The following is a 15,416-nucleotide window of genomic DNA, read 5'->3' as shown; positions in this document are numbered from 1 at the left end:
CATTACAACTTTATAAAATGCAGACGTTTTAAAGACTGTTTCCTAAATGCTCTGACTTGTGTTTTTAAAAGATTATTCTGGCTGTCGGGGGCTCAAGAGGGCCCAGGAGTTAAGAGACCACTGCTGTGTCCAGATGAAAGAGGATGATGGTTTGTTCAGAGCAGCAGAAGTAGAGCTAGAAGTAGATAAAATCTAAATATATTCCCTAGTGGAAACAGTAGGACTTACTGAAAGATTGGCACAGGTGGAGGCCAAAGAATGGAAAGAATTTGTGTCACCTTCTGTGTGTTTGACTTGGCAACTGGATGGTCATGACTTTAAGAAGCGAAGCATAGGAGAGGGTAAGGGAGTGGAGGGAGAGAATTAAGGGTTGTGTTTGAGACACCTGTTACACCCAAGCTGCTCTAGCTAATACCCAACTGGATAAATGAACATATGACTCTGCAGCTAAGGAGAAAAATCTAGAAAGATGAGGGGTGAGGGGTGGAGTGTTATGATATGCACTCAAGTAACATTTTCTCCTCTAAATCTACTTTAAAAACACAATTTAAAAATCCCGTTTACTCTAAAAGGGAGTCAAATTTTAAATCGCTGCCTATCTGTACAGATATATTTTTAGTCTAACAAGAGAAGAAGATGATTTTGTGTTTTTGTGGACATGGCTGTTTGCAGGTTTCTAAATGTAGTGAGCAGGGGTTCATTTGGGGAGGATTTGTCTTTCACATCTAAGTCTCTTGAAGTAAGCCACAGTCTTAATTTCCTAGAAGGTTGTTGGAGGAGGAGAGGTAGGGAAGACAAGTCAAAAAGGGTGAGATTTAATTGTTAGCAAGAGGCCTGTGTTTAACTTATTTTTCTGTGTGTCTTTTAAGCAGCCATATAAATTTCAGTTCTAGGAATCTAACTGGGATCCACTCCTGTTGGCAGTAGTTGGAGAGAGAAAAAAGAAAAAACTGGAGCTGAGGAAAAGGTTTAAGAAATGAATGGAATAGAAAATAGAAGGCACACTGGGTGTATAGATTTAGAAACATATTTTAAAGGAATTGAAATAAACTTAGGAAAAGCAAATTAGGGCTTTAGGACTGTACTCCTACACTGATTAATAAGGAGGAAGCTGAACTCTGTCTAATACAGGTTGATGGAATTAGTATGAAGTTGCCAGGGGCAGAGCGAAAACTTTAGAACCCTCTGTATTTTGGAGAGGCTGTTGAAAAACACTCAGCCACAAAGATCTAAGTGGTAAAATAACATTTGATTTAGTTTAAAGCAAATTATTTAGACTCTGTGGCACCAGGGTAGAAAGAGAAACAAAGAAGAAAAATATGTGTATCTTATTAGTAGCATATAACAAATGAATTTATAAGTATCTCATTAAAATAGCTAGGGAGAGAGATCCTGATTCAAGGGATGGGAATTTGAAAATCCTCTATACAGTAAATTTTTACTAATATATGATGTGAACATGGCATTTGCTCTTTGTCTTTTGTATTTTTTAAAAATTGAAACTATTTTGTGAATTTGGGAAATCTTTTAATTCTGTCCTTAAAACCCCTATTCTTTTTCCTCTTAAGGTCTAAGTGTCACAATTGGAAAACCCCCTGTGGTTTGGGAAAGACTATTCTTTTTGTGTTGTGAAAAATTTGATTCTTAAAAGTGAGAAAAAAATATTGAAATTATTCCCAATTTTGTAGAAGACATTTTCATACCATGACACTAGAAAGATGGACATGTGCCCTCATATTTCTTTATATAATCACACTGTAAAAATGGCAGTACTCACTTAAGCTGCTTCATCTTTTGGAAGTTTAAGAAAATTAGGGTCCCCTCGTGGACCCAGCCTTCAGAAGGTCCTAGAACTCCACTGCAGCCTCAGTGGCCTTACTGTTAGGTTCCCTTTTAGGATTCCTGGAAGAGGAATGCCAAGGAGGAGCCTTGAAATACCTCCTCTGCCAGTCCCCACCCCACCCTGCCCCGGCTGGATGTAGATTTTCCCATTCAGCCAAGAATTGCCTTTATCGGAAGATAGTAGATAGTAGTGCTTCTTGGATGGTGAAAACATGTCCTGGCTTTCACTGCTTATTTGTTGATTCTTTGGTAGTACTTCTTTAAAATAATTGCAATTGATTCATTCTGTCATTACTCATTCAAGGAGCATGGATTGGTAGTGCTGGGGGTTCCCAAATGACAGAAGCAGGCCCTGCCCTCAGGAAGAGAAGGAAAGAGGGTGGTGACAATAATGAACTGTAACAAATAGTGAGAAGGGGGGCTGGGTAGAGGAGGGGTGCACCCAGCCCTGTCGGAGCGATGGCAGAGCCTTCATAGAAGAGGTGAGAGAGCTGGTCCTTAAAGCACAAGGAGAACCTCCTCATGCAGAAGACGGAGAAACATTCTAGGAAGAGGGGGAGGCAGGAACTTTCTTTGTTGATTCAGGTGATTCTTTCATTTGCTTCATTCATTCACTCAGTATTATACATTAAGTGCCTAATGTGATTTGGAAACAGACTTGTGGATGGGCTGTTGGTAGGAAATAGGAGAAAAGTAGGTTTGTGGCTGGAATCCTGGGTGAATGCTGGTGCCACTTGCTGAGATGGGGAAGATTCAGGAGGGACAGGATTGCGGGGGAAGAGATGTTTTGCACTGTTTGGAGCTATTCCATTTGAGATGCTTGTGACACATTCCAAAGTGGAGAGGTTGGGGGCAGTTGGCGTAAGAGCCTGGAAGTCTAGTATGCACTTGGGCTGTCATAACAGTTTTGGAGTCCTTCACATAACAACAGTACTTAAAGCCATAGGATTGGGTAGGCTCGCTTATGGAGAGATGGAGAGAAGGACACTGGTCTACCTTTAGAGGGGCAGAGGAAGAGGAGGAGATAGTAACAAAGGGAACTGAGGAGGAGTGGCTGGACAGTTGAGGGGGAAAAATGATCTCCAGAGGCCAAGAAGGAAGAGTTCACCTGAAAGAAAGAGCTGATTGCTGCTGAGGAGTTGGATAGGATGGGATAGCTGTCTGATTAAATACGACAACCCAGAGGTCCCTAGGGGATAACCCTGGTGAGCAGTTTCAGTGGGGTGGTGAAGGAGGATCTAGGTTGAAGTGGGTTGAAAAGTGAAGGAGAGGTGAGGAATTGGGGAGTGCAAATGTAGACAACTCTTTGAGGGCATTTTGCTGTGAAGAGCAGCTTAGGAATGGAGCCACAGCTGAGATGCAGATGGGGGGGTGGGAAGAAGTGGGCTCTGTAACAGCAAGGGTTCTGGGGCAGGTGTACATGTGGTGGGAATGCAGGTGCAGAGAGCAGGAAGTGATGTTGCAGGCAAGAAAGGGATGAAGAAGAGATCAAAGTCCTTAGGAAGGTGAGAGGAGTGGGAATTAGCTTGAGAGACAGGATTCACTTTGGTTTTCTTTACACTTTTCATTTTGAAATAATTTCAAACTTACAGGACAGTTACATAAATCAAACAAAACCCATACAGGGAACTCCAACATATACCCCACCCCCTCGATACCCAAATCTACCAATTTTATTTTGCCACATTTGTCCTTTCTTCTTCCTTCCTCCCTTCTCTTCTTTTCCTCCCTCCCTCCCTCCCTCTCCATCCATCCATCCATCCATCCATCCATCCATCCATCCATCCATCCATCAAGCTATTTATCTCTTTTCAGAGCGTTTGAGAGTAGGTTGTATACATCATGCTCCTTGGACACATAATACTTCCATGTACATTTCCTAAGAACAAGGTTATTCACTTATGTTACCGTCTTCAGTACAGTTATCAAGTTCATTAATAGAAAGCTTTCCATCTATATCCCAATTTTTTCATAATCCCTATAATGTCCTTTTGAGCTTTTTCTCCTCCATTATTGGATCTCATCCAGGATCATGTTTTGTATTTAATTGTCATTGTGTCTTTAGTTTCTCTAATTTTTTAAAAAATTGTGTGGGGTTCACTTTTGCAAGGAGCAAAGATAAGTCTTCTGTTTAATTGAAGGAAAAACAAACTTGTTCTCTTTTTAGATACCAGTAATTTGTAAATTTTGGTGTGGAAACAATGAGAGTCCAAGTCTGACTGCAAAAGCAGGGATGTAAGAAGTTTTCCCATAACATACTCATGGCGGGGTGGGGGGGGGCACCTTTCCCTTTTTAAAAAAAAATTTATTTCAATGACTGAAATTTAGCAAGTCAGTATTTTCTCTTACCTATTGAAGTGAGCCATCTGGTGGTGGAAAAGACTACTGCAAGTTTTTGGCAAAGGATAAATGTATCCAAGCATCCATTTTTTATAGCTCTGCTTCATAAGTGGTTTTCAGGATCTGAGACCTGTCTGATCATTTCTTTTTTAACTAAAAAGGTATGACAAATTATGTAAATTACTTTGGGTCAAAAGCATGGCTATAATTTAGACTTAAGAAATACATTCAAAGTTAAAAAGGACTGTTTGAAATATACACTTGAGCATTTTGCTGATTCTGTTGGCATTCTTTTGTCTTGAGGATGGCCCCTCCAGAGCGGGGTGAGGTTTGAGCTCAGTTCAAGTCTCTTAGACAAACATTTATTGAGCACCTCTCATGAACCAGGGGCAGTGTAGAGGACAGAAACCCAACTAAGCAGTGGTCCTTGAAACTTATTTATGATCCATAGTTACTATTGTAGTTGATTATCTTTAGGAATAAAGAATGTTATCATTTGGGGGCCTCTTTTTTTTTTCTCCATAAAGCCAAGTGTTAAAGTAAGGTCTTATTAATCATCAACCTTTAGGATTATGGGAGCTCTAGAAATTTACCATATAATTGCAGGGCAGCATGACACTGTACTACAAGGACTGGCAGATCTATGACACTGGCCTTCAGGGAGAGAGACGCAAGAGTCCTAGTTATTGACCCGCTACTGACCGGCTGTGTACTTGGAGCAAGACTTTGAAATCTGTTTTCTGTTACTTACAAGGGGACTACAGCCACCTGTCAGCTGATTCTGTAAGCTTTAGGTACTTAATTATTGCGAGGTAGTTGCAAGTAGAGTATGCAATGGAAGCTGTCAGTGGTTGCCCTCTGGTCTCACTCCCTGCTCTGAAACCTGGACTCTGGCATTCATCGCTGTGGACTGCAAGAGCGGCTCACTTCTCAGCACTTTGGAAACCCTGGTCTGTGGATACTTCTCTAGCCCCATCATCACTCACCATCCTTCCTTCCACCCGGTTTATTCAGCATCCTATGTCATATCTATACTCGCCCAACCTCCCACATTTTAAGCTTCTTAACCTGACACACATTCCTACATGATCTGGTCTCCACTCACCTCCCTTGCTCTGTCCATGTTGGGCTTCTCTGAGTTCTTGCCTGTCTTAGGTGCCTCTCCCAGGAACCCCCAACCCTACCCTCTACTCTCCTCTTTGCCTGGCTGAGCTCCAATCATCCTTCATGTTCCAATTTAAATATTACTTTTTAAAAGAAAGTCTAGCCTAGTTGCTTCTGTTATTTGCCCATCCCCAGCAATAGATGCTTCTACACACTTTGCACGCTGCTAATCATTTAGAGGATCATTCATAACTAATGTCTGTCTTTTCATTAGAGTAGACTGTAAGATCCAAAAGGGTATAAACTGGTCTGTTTTCTTCACCACTTTTTCTCTAGTGCCACACACACTGCCTGGCACATGGTAGGTGCTCAGTAAATATTTGTTAACTGACTTTTAATTTCCTTTGAGGCGAGAGCTGATAGTATATCAGTTTCTATCTCTTCCTTACCTAGTGTTTGGTGCCCAATAAAAGCTTGTAAACTAAGAAATAAATGATTTATAATTCTAGAATGTATCTATTACAAACAAAATTGTTTAAAAGACGAAGGTTTAAGCCAGTCACCAATAATGCATATATTTACTTAAAAAGAAAAACATTAAGGATATTCCTAAGGCTAACTGAATTAAAATAATTCAGGTGTTCAGGGTCTATTCTTTGTTGTAATATATATTTTTAAAATTGTATTCACTTAAATTATTTTTCCCATACTAGCACTTTCTTTTTAGGTAAAGATGTTTTTAATATGGGTAACTGCCACATAGCACATATTTTATTGCCAGATAATTGCCTTTGATAGTTCTATTTTGTGTTTTATTAGAAGACAAAATCCATAAGGAGTTGTAACCTATGAGAAAGGGAATTTATTTCCCAGGTAAAATGTGTCCTTAAAGAACCAAAAATAGGTAAATTTTGAGGCTCAATACTTCTGGTTTCAAAGCAAGGGATATTATTCTATATCTCATAAATGTGAAACCTTTCTAACCAGTTCACTTCATGAAAAGTAAAAGCTGAGATCGCCTGGAAAAAGTTCTGACTTCCTTAATGGAGTCCTCAGTGATCACTTCTATTCTAGCTAAAGAAAATACTACATGCATGAATCAAAGGCTTCGACTGTTGAAATCGCTATCAGTTATCAGTAAAGAAAACAAGTTCAAGAACTTTTTAAATCTCTTTAAACCAGATTAAAACAACTCCTTCTGGGCACTGGTACCAAAGTTCAGAGCTGACTCTGCAGTTCAAAGACTCCAGAAAATTATAATTTGAACTGTCCTCTTTTCAAAGCATATTTCCAATACTATCTCTTTGTTTCACAGGTGATTGTATAAGTTTTACTATGTATAAACCCCAATGAGCTCCACAGATGATCTTTATACATCTGCTTTGGAACTTCTTGGGTTTCCCTGGAGTCTCTGGTCCCTTATTTATATCCCCGCCACACACTGAATACATATTCATAAACATGTGAGTGATGTGGCAATGTCATCTTTTTGAAGAAAAATAATTGTGCCTTCTCAATTTTTATAAGACATGCTACAAGAATGTTAAATATTATTTTTAAAAGAATCTTGTAATTATTTACTTATTTATGTATTGGGGTAATATTATTAGTGCAAATTATTGTATTTAAGTCATAGTATCATGTTAGGGGTCATCAGAAGGCAAATATTTGCTACAGTTTAACATAAATTTATTTCCATTCTCCTTCCCAAGTTATTTCTAGTCTTTGTATGTACTAAGTATGTCTCCTTTGAGGTTGTGACCTTACCCTAACCTTTGAAATGATTGTTTTGTTCTTCTAAGGTGTAAATCCTAAGAATGTGTCCTTGTTAGCCAGTGGAAAGACTGTGCACCCATACACCTGGAGTAATCAATTATTCCCTAAGTCATTGGGACCCAATGGGGCGGAATTTGCTTTCAAAAGGAGTAATGCAGGTAAAGCAAGAGTAAACTGGAAATATCAATTTACATATTTTTTTCTCCTACATGTTTTTACTTGAAGATATATCACAATTGCCTTCTTCAAACAGAGATGCATATATGCCTGGAGGTACACAAAGATTTTCCAACTAGTATTTGAGCACAGATAATTTTAAAAGGATCATTAGGGGAATCACTTGCCAGATTCTCAACTTCTATATGGATTATTTCCTAAAAGTCATCTGACTGAGAAAGGCATCTCTATTCAGATGCCTTCTCCCACATTACAAAAGAAAGGAATACTTCCCACTGTTTACTACCATGTTTCCATTCCCACCCCCTCCACCACCTCACCAAGAGGTATAGAAATATCTGGGCTGCCAATCAAAGCAAACTGATGACAGAGTTGAGAAGGTAAATTACTCTGATGATTGGGGAACAAATACTTTGTTAACTTAGGTGGTTTCCAACTCTCAGCTTTTAAAGAATTGGAGAGTGCCTGAGTTTTTAGCTGACAGATAATTAAATATCATGTTTTATGGCAGATCAACTATATTATTTTTGGCCTGTAACTTGGAAGGAGTTAAAATAACTTAGTGGCAATGCTGAGGGTAAAACACCTTTCATTCCTGTTTAGTTATGTTAACAAGGTTCCTCAATGCTTCCATCTTAAAAATGAAAAAGAAGGAAAGAAAATTGGTACAGGACCCTATTTGATTCTAGCAATAAATAATATTCACTTATGAATACATAAACCATTTGAAAAAAGTCCCATCTTCTCATTAGAGAATGTTTCCAAAAAAACTTTTCATATTTTGTAATAAAATTTATAATATTGATCTTGATTAATTATATAATAAATTATTATAATTTATTTAAAAGTATTTTAATATACTTATGGCTATGAGAAATATTTTTAAATTAATTTTAATTTGTACACATTTGGGGGGCAATCAAATTAAATACCTTAAAGCTTAAAAATATATTTGGATAAAATTTGGGGGGTGGGCTATGAATGAAAATTCAATTTTAAGAAGAAAAGGGATTCATTTCTGACTGTCACAATGAAGTTTGTTAATGTATATTTTAAATTGATATTGGTAGGCATAAAATCACTATGGTATTTACATCCACTGCTTATATTTAAAGGAGAGATGTGACAGTTTCATTTTTAAATGTCAATAATTGTAATATGTCAGAAATAACATCCTTTGCAACCATCAAGGTTATGATGAAAATTTTTAGATATCAATTTAAAAGTGTGTTAATAGGTACAAACTTCTTTTGAAAGAAATTTGTTAGTATTGGGTCAAAAGAGTTTGAGTATTCTCCTGGAGTATTCTGATATGACATCAACATACTACTTTGGACTTTTTACAAATTTTTCAGTCTCTCTGAAGACTTATTCATTTAAAAGCTCTGAGTTGGCATGCATTTCAACAGAATAATTTGCTTATTTTTCGTCAGTTATTTCAAAATGACATTTACTCTGAGTTAACTGATAATACTAATAATTTAAAATGATAGCTCTGGTACTTTGTGTATCAGAAAAATATACAACAGGCATCAAGTTGAAGCTGTGACTGACACGTGGGAACGTTTCTCGTTTTAAGAGTTCTTCCTGTATCTTTTCATGAATCATCTAATCCATTTTTCTCTGCTGTTCCTAACAGTCTCCTTACTATTCATTCTTTCCTTCCATCTGCCTTCTCTTTAGAAGAAAGCATAATTAAGCCAATTGAAAAACTATCATGCAATGAAAGTTTTCCTGAAAAATTAGAGGACCCACAAGGTAATTTGGGGGCATTACAGATGAGTACAATTAGTTATCTGAATCCCTTGTCCAATTTTCTTCTCAACACTTGTTCCTACTCCTGTTAAAAGGCTACCACGAAGGTCAAGGTCACCTGCTTTTAGAAGTCTGATCATGAAAGAAGAGTCGTGTTCCATGTCGTCAAGAACCTCTTCAGGAGGAGGGATTCTAAGACTAATTATCTCTCAAAAATGCTATGCACGTCTTCTTAAATTATGGCAATCTGTAGAATCCAAGCAAGTAATTCTGCTGAAAAAAATGAAATATTTTTCCTAATTTAATAATCAGTAGTCCTAGAATATATTTTTAAAAGAGTTCTAAAGACCGTTTCTTAAATGTAGAAATCATTTAAAAGCAAAAGTTAATCAGGCTAATAGAGATGGTGGATTTCTTAGGGGTTTAGTATCACTCGTTTAAATAATGCCACCCACCAACTCTGACCTAAAAATCTGTAGCCAAAAAATACTTCAAATAATAAACCAAAATAATTTAAGAAGACCTCATTTTCCATTCATCTTTTTCTTAGAGCCATTTTCTCCAAAAGAAGATGCCTCATATTGTTGTTAAATGCATCCCTTTTAGAGTCTGATATATCCCCCGCATTCTGACTATTATAATTGTGGGCTAGTTATTTAGGCCCCCTGTGTTTGTTTCCACTCTATAAAATGGAGAAAATTATATTAAACTAGATATAGTTTTATAACCACATCCAGGATTGTTGTCACACAGTAAGCATTCAATAAGTGTTGGCTCTGATGATGAGGATGAGCACAAAGGTTTTGTTCTGAAGCTGCCTTGAACTTCCTTTCAAAAAGCTTTTTTGAAGTAAAGGACTGATGAGTAATACAGAATGAATCCCCAAGGTGAAAAGAAAGGTCGATTTAGGCAGCTGTGCTTATGCAAAATTCAGCAGTGTTAAAGATTGTAATAGGTAGATAAAATGTGCTGTTACGTAAAATATTTTAGGATCTGATAATAATAATGCTGTTTGACACTTGTTGACTCCAGAGTAAACACTTATTGAGTGCCTGCTGTTTACAGCACTGTGCTGGACATCAGGGATACAGAACTAAGCATCCAGATATGCAAGCAAAAAACACTACATAAAAAAGTTTTCAGTAGAAGCTGCCAAATGAACAGTTCTTTGAAACTGTCAAGAAAACTGCCCTGTTTCACCTTTAGGCTAACAATCTGCCTCCTTTCCTGCATAGCTAGGTTCCTTTAAAGCGAAATTATATTTACTGTTTCCTCTTATTCTTGTTTGCTACTCAGTTCACTGTAGTCTATTCTCAGCCCACCCAAACAGCTCCTGTTAGTTCCCAGCTTTATTCCAATGGCCAAATCCAATGGGTGCTATTGACCACATTAAACCTCTCTGCTTCGCCTGGCATTCCTTCCTTCTTCAAGATTATTTTGAATCTTTATACCCTACTTTTGCAACCACCTCTCTGTTTGTTCGCTCTGTTTCCTTGGAGATCCATTCTGGGGCTCCTCACCCCCCACCATCTCTCTGCTTGTCCACAACTACCTTATTCTGCAAATCACAGTGCTTCCAGCCTGTCTCCTAGACCTCCACCGCTTGGATGTCCACAGGCACAAGCACCATAGCTTTCCCTAGACCACATTCTCTTCTTGTGATGCTTTGCTTAGCTAACACACCCGGTCACCTAAGCGAGTCACTTAAGTGCTTAAAGCACCTCACCCCCCCATGACTGTCTTAGTTCAGACCTTGTCCTCTCTCATTGTAGGTACAGCAGTCACCTCCTGGCTAGTCTTCTGCCTTTAGAGTCTGCCACCGCCTACTCCTCCAGCCTATCCCCCATACTACCCCCAGATTGATCATTCAGTAGCAGTGATGATGATGATGATGATAAAACCTTTATGGAATACCAGATTCTTTGCGTACTTTTCTCATTCAATCCCTTCGACAACCCTATGAGAACAGGTGCTCTTGCTATCACAGTGTTAACAAAAGAAGAAAGGCACAGACAGGGCTTCAGGAAATATTTCCTGCCAGGAAATATACCCCCATATTAACAACAGGAGTCATAAAAAAAGCCTGGTGTGCTCAGGGGGAACTTAATCTCAGATTGTGATTCTAGCTCAGTCACTTACTAACTGGGAATTTAGGCAAGTTACTTAATATCTAAGAGCCACACAATGTGGCTATTGTGCATCCAAGAGGGTTATTAAAATGGACTAAGTAAGAATATATGTAAAGAACATAGTGCAGTGCCTGGAATATTAATAGATGCTCCAATCAGTAGGATGTAGAAGCAGTAAGGGTAGTATTCAAGTTATTCTATTGGTGCTTTAAAATATTCACTTTCTGACCATGAAACTTTGTGCTGCGTCACTAGGAAATCTTGGAAGTTTTGCTGCTTACAATCAGTCAGGATATATTCCTTCCTTTCTCAAAAAAGAAGTTGGGTCAGCTGGCCAAAGGATACATTTAGCACCTCTTGGTGCTACAGCCGCAGGTAAGAACAACTTTAGGTACAGTTTTGGGAATTTCTCATCAGAGAGGAGCTATTTCTTTTTCTTTTCCTTTTCCAAGTATGTATAGTCATTTTTCCCAAGTGAAATTTTTTATTAGTTCCACTTAAACACAGCTCTATTTTGATAAAATGTCTCATTTTTCTTCCAACAACATGGTTTGAGAGTCTCCTAACTATAAGAAGCGCCCCTCTGTTAAGTGTTTACTCTGCCAGGCAGTGGAAATGGCTCTGTGGAGGGTGATCTCATTTCACCCCCCAGCCCTGACGGGGTAGACCTCTCTTTGACAGATGAGGAAAGTAAGATTCAGTAATTTTGTTCCTTAGAACTAAAATATGTCACCACCATAAATGCAATGAACAAATTCTAGCAATTTAACACTGATATAAAGCTTACAGTCTATATTCCAGTTTTTTCATATGTCCCAATAATGTTCTTTCAGGCCATTCTCGTCCATTATTAGTTCCAGTCTAGTATCATGGATTGCATTTGTCATTGTCTTTTTAGTTGAAGAGTAGGTATTTTAAAAATTATCTTTGTAAGATGTTGAAGGCCTTTATATGTTAATTATTCTGTCAGATTAGCATGCATATTCCTGTTTTCATTTTTTTTTTTAAGAAAATGCTCTCTCATAATTTTCACCTCTTCATTTACTCTGCTTATCAGATTTTTCTACAGATGGTGATAGGAGAAAAGGTAAAAAAAAGAAGTAAATATTAAGCCAAAAAAGAAGTAAATATTAAGCCCTCTCAAGTGGCAAATGCAAATTCTTAGGAAAACACTGTTCTGTTAAGGGATGTGTCTCCAGTTCTCTGAGTTGTGTGACAGTTTCCCACAAGAAAATAAACTCAGGTCATTACCATATTTACTTGACTATTCTTCCTCCGCTCTTAGTCCCCCTCTCTGTTCTTCTTCCTCACTGGCAGGTTTTGAGAAGAAAAATAAAATTATTTTCTTCTTCTCCCTCCCTCTGTAATCTCTCACCCCAAACTTCCTAGTACCCTTATCCCCTGCTTTGAAAATCACAAAGCCTAGGAATGGTGAATCCTCACACGTAGAGGTGCTCTGTCAAAGCACGGGCCCCATCCTAAGTTCTGTACACACTGTACACACTCCTCCCAGCAGCTTTATCACATGTACTATTAAAATCTCCATTTAATAGAGGTTTTATCTCTTACTAAAAGGTATATAGTAGTGGCATTGATTAAATCCAGAACTAGAGGCAAACTCCTTTCCTCTGACAAGTTAAAGGCCTTTTACAAACAAATGCAGTTTTTAGAATAGATGTTCAGCCAGCATTCCAGGGTTGACTGTACTGCTCTTGGAAAGCAGTGAGCTGTGGGGTGACTGGGCGAAGGAACAAAGCCTTTCTAAACTCTGTCAGGAGATCTGGGTTCCTGTGCCAGCTTATTTCTTCCTTCCAGGCCACATTATTTCTAGGAAAGGAATCCTAAAAGCCAATATGACCACCTTTGACCCGTTGGCAAAGTGATTCCCTCTCCAAAGAAGTTTTATAGAGTATCTCCCTTAAATGCATTTAGGACTTGACTTAGGCTACTTCAGGACCTGAAAAATAGCTGCTTCTTTTGCTATTCCCTAAATCCCTCACTTCCCCATCCCAAGCACCTGTCCCATTAGTTTAAGTCTGATCTCCCTTTGCCAGTCTCTGAATCAGTCACCTGGGTTTATGGTTTCTTTATCCCCACCTCCCTCCCTCCCTTCTCCCGACAGCACTCTCCTAGGTCCAACGTACCACTCTGACCTCCAGACCTAAATTAGCTGGCTAATTTAACAGACTAATGCTTGTTTATAGTCTAATGGGTTATAACTAAAGGGCTGTTCCTGGAAAACATGGTGCATTTTAACTTCTAGACACTGTCCCTGTCTTTGTTACATAGCTCTTCAGTGGCTTTCACTAGGAGAATTTCAAGCCCAGTAAGAGTAGAATGTAACAACCTATCAAGCCAGCAAGGGAAGAGCTCCAGGATTCCTTGCCCCATCCAGACTACCCAGCTTGAGCCATGATCCTCCTGTCCAACATAGGTCCTCACTTGATGCTTTGCTTTCTTTAAACTGAGCTTAGCAGCAGGCCAGGGCCCATATCTTCACATAATTTCCTCAAAAACTCCCTGTTTTACAATAAAAGTATAAGGAGAAAAAAACAGGGAAAACATACAAGTTAATATGGTTTTATAGCAAGTGTTCCAGGTAGAAAATAGTCATACTTGCTTCATGTTGACATTTAGAATTTAATCCAAGAATGACAGATACTACCCTTCATGAAAAGATATTCAAATCCCAAATGGAAGTCAAGTCACCTTCCTCAGATAAAATGCCTATAATTTCTAGCTCTCAGTCTGAAACAAAGAAAGGATGAAGAAAGGACCAAAAAAGATGTTAAAGTTCTCTGCAAAATTATGTAGTATTCTTTCACTTGATATATTTAAGCAATTTGGGCTCACATTACAATAAATGTTTAACAAATTTTAAAATTTTAACAAATGTTCATCAGTCACATTTATATGAACAAAAGAAACATTGTGAATAAAGGTTTGGGATCCTGGAACATGTTACATTTCAAAGGAGTTATGTTGTCACCCATAGCTTACCCAGTCAGAAATTAAGTCTCTTGACTCTAAGAGGTCACATTTTCATGTCTACAGGGAAAGTATGGGACCCCACTTTGTAGCTCCATGAATCCAAACCTTTATAGAACTTAATTCCAAATAAATTTTCTTTAATAATATTGCATTGGAGTATTATGAGATTTAACACAGTGTGACTGTACAAAGTCACTAGCACTGTGTGTTCACTTTGTAAACTTGAACAGAGCTCCTTGGCCGTCCTAATTGGCGTTACCCATCTGATTGGTTATCTCAAGCAAACTCAAATCAGAACTATAAATCCAGAATTTTGGTTCTTAAGCTACTGAAAATTCTAATTAGTGTCAACATGATACTATGCTAGAATTCTTGGTTTCAAAATAAAAATCCTTAAGAGACCACACAATTAATCTTTCTAAAATAAATTCAAAATTTCCCCCATAAACCAACAGGATTTCTTTTTTTCAAATCTGATAATCAAAGGAATAAAACTCTAATTTCTAATTTTGATCTCTTTCAGAATATACCTGGAACACAAAAACTGGGCGGGGGCAGTTTTCAGGACCTACTTACTCTCCTACAGCAAAAAATCTAAGCATTGTGAACCGCGCACAGCCCGTTCACTCGGTGCATGGAAGGACAGACTGGGTGGCCAAGTACGGAGGTCACCGCTAGGAGCACTGGGTGTGAAGCCTGCAGCATTGCTCCTTTCAGTGGGTGCAAGTCACCTGTCCCTGGGAAATGTCTACAGATGTCTATTTCTACTGAGTTCTGGAAAAATATGCTATAGTGGGTTCCTTAAAGATAAAAAAATCTTCTCCTATTTTATTCCTTTCCTACAAAGGAAATGCATTTTCTTAGCATCATTGACAACAGTGCTGGATATATGAGTAGGACTTTACAAAGTGTTGAATAAACTATTTGCCAAAGTACCAAGTATTCGACCTGCAAATTAATAGATAGTGACTACAACAAGAAGCTTTTCTTTAAATGCCTCCAGAGAGTAAGTGTTTAGAGTGTTTAGTTTTCATTTGTTGTGTATTTGCCTAAATTATTTAATATTTCATCATTATGCAGTGATGGCCTTAGAGGGTTTTGTTTTGTTTTGTTTTGTTTCTTTTGTAGCAATTAGACAGCCCTCTGTGAGGTGTCTGTTATAGTTCTTATTTGGCTAAGCCTTTACTCTACCACTTTGGCAATGGCAGAAAGATTTTAATCTGTTGTTTTTCTACTCTGAAATTCTAAAAGCAATGGTAATTCCAATCTTGAGCAAGATATCTCCCTTAGAAATAAATTCAT

General features: G+C 38.1%; 1 protein-coding gene across 5 annotated transcripts in view; it reads left to right on the top strand.

The window, feature by feature from the left end:
- The window catches only part of MAK (male germ cell associated kinase), a 67,755-nt gene extending 52,706 nt beyond the window's left edge, over nt 1–15,049 (top strand). For 4 of the 5 annotated variants that reach the window (XM_077143622.1, XM_077143621.1, XM_077143625.1 and 1 more), the window contains 4 exons: nt 7,089–7,220; nt 8,923–8,997; nt 11,379–11,498; nt 14,638–15,049. In XM_077143622.1, coding sequence (XP_076999737.1) covers nt 7,089–7,220; nt 8,923–8,997; nt 11,379–11,498; nt 14,638–14,792 — 482 coding nt within the window. In that variant the 3' untranslated portion in view covers nt 14,793–15,049. The remainder of the gene's footprint in view (nt 1–7,088; nt 7,221–8,922; nt 8,998–11,378; nt 11,499–14,637) is intronic. The other variant, XM_077143626.1, reaches the window with a different exon arrangement.
- Nucleotides 15,050–15,416: the final 367 nt, after the last annotated feature.

Source organism: Tamandua tetradactyla, chromosome 25, assembly GCF_023851605.1.
Source record: "Tamandua tetradactyla isolate mTamTet1 chromosome 25, mTamTet1.pri, whole genome shotgun sequence".
Taxonomy (NCBI): Eukaryota; Metazoa; Chordata; class Mammalia; order Pilosa; family Myrmecophagidae; genus Tamandua; species Tamandua tetradactyla.
This window is presented reverse-complemented; position numbering and strand designations above follow the sequence as displayed.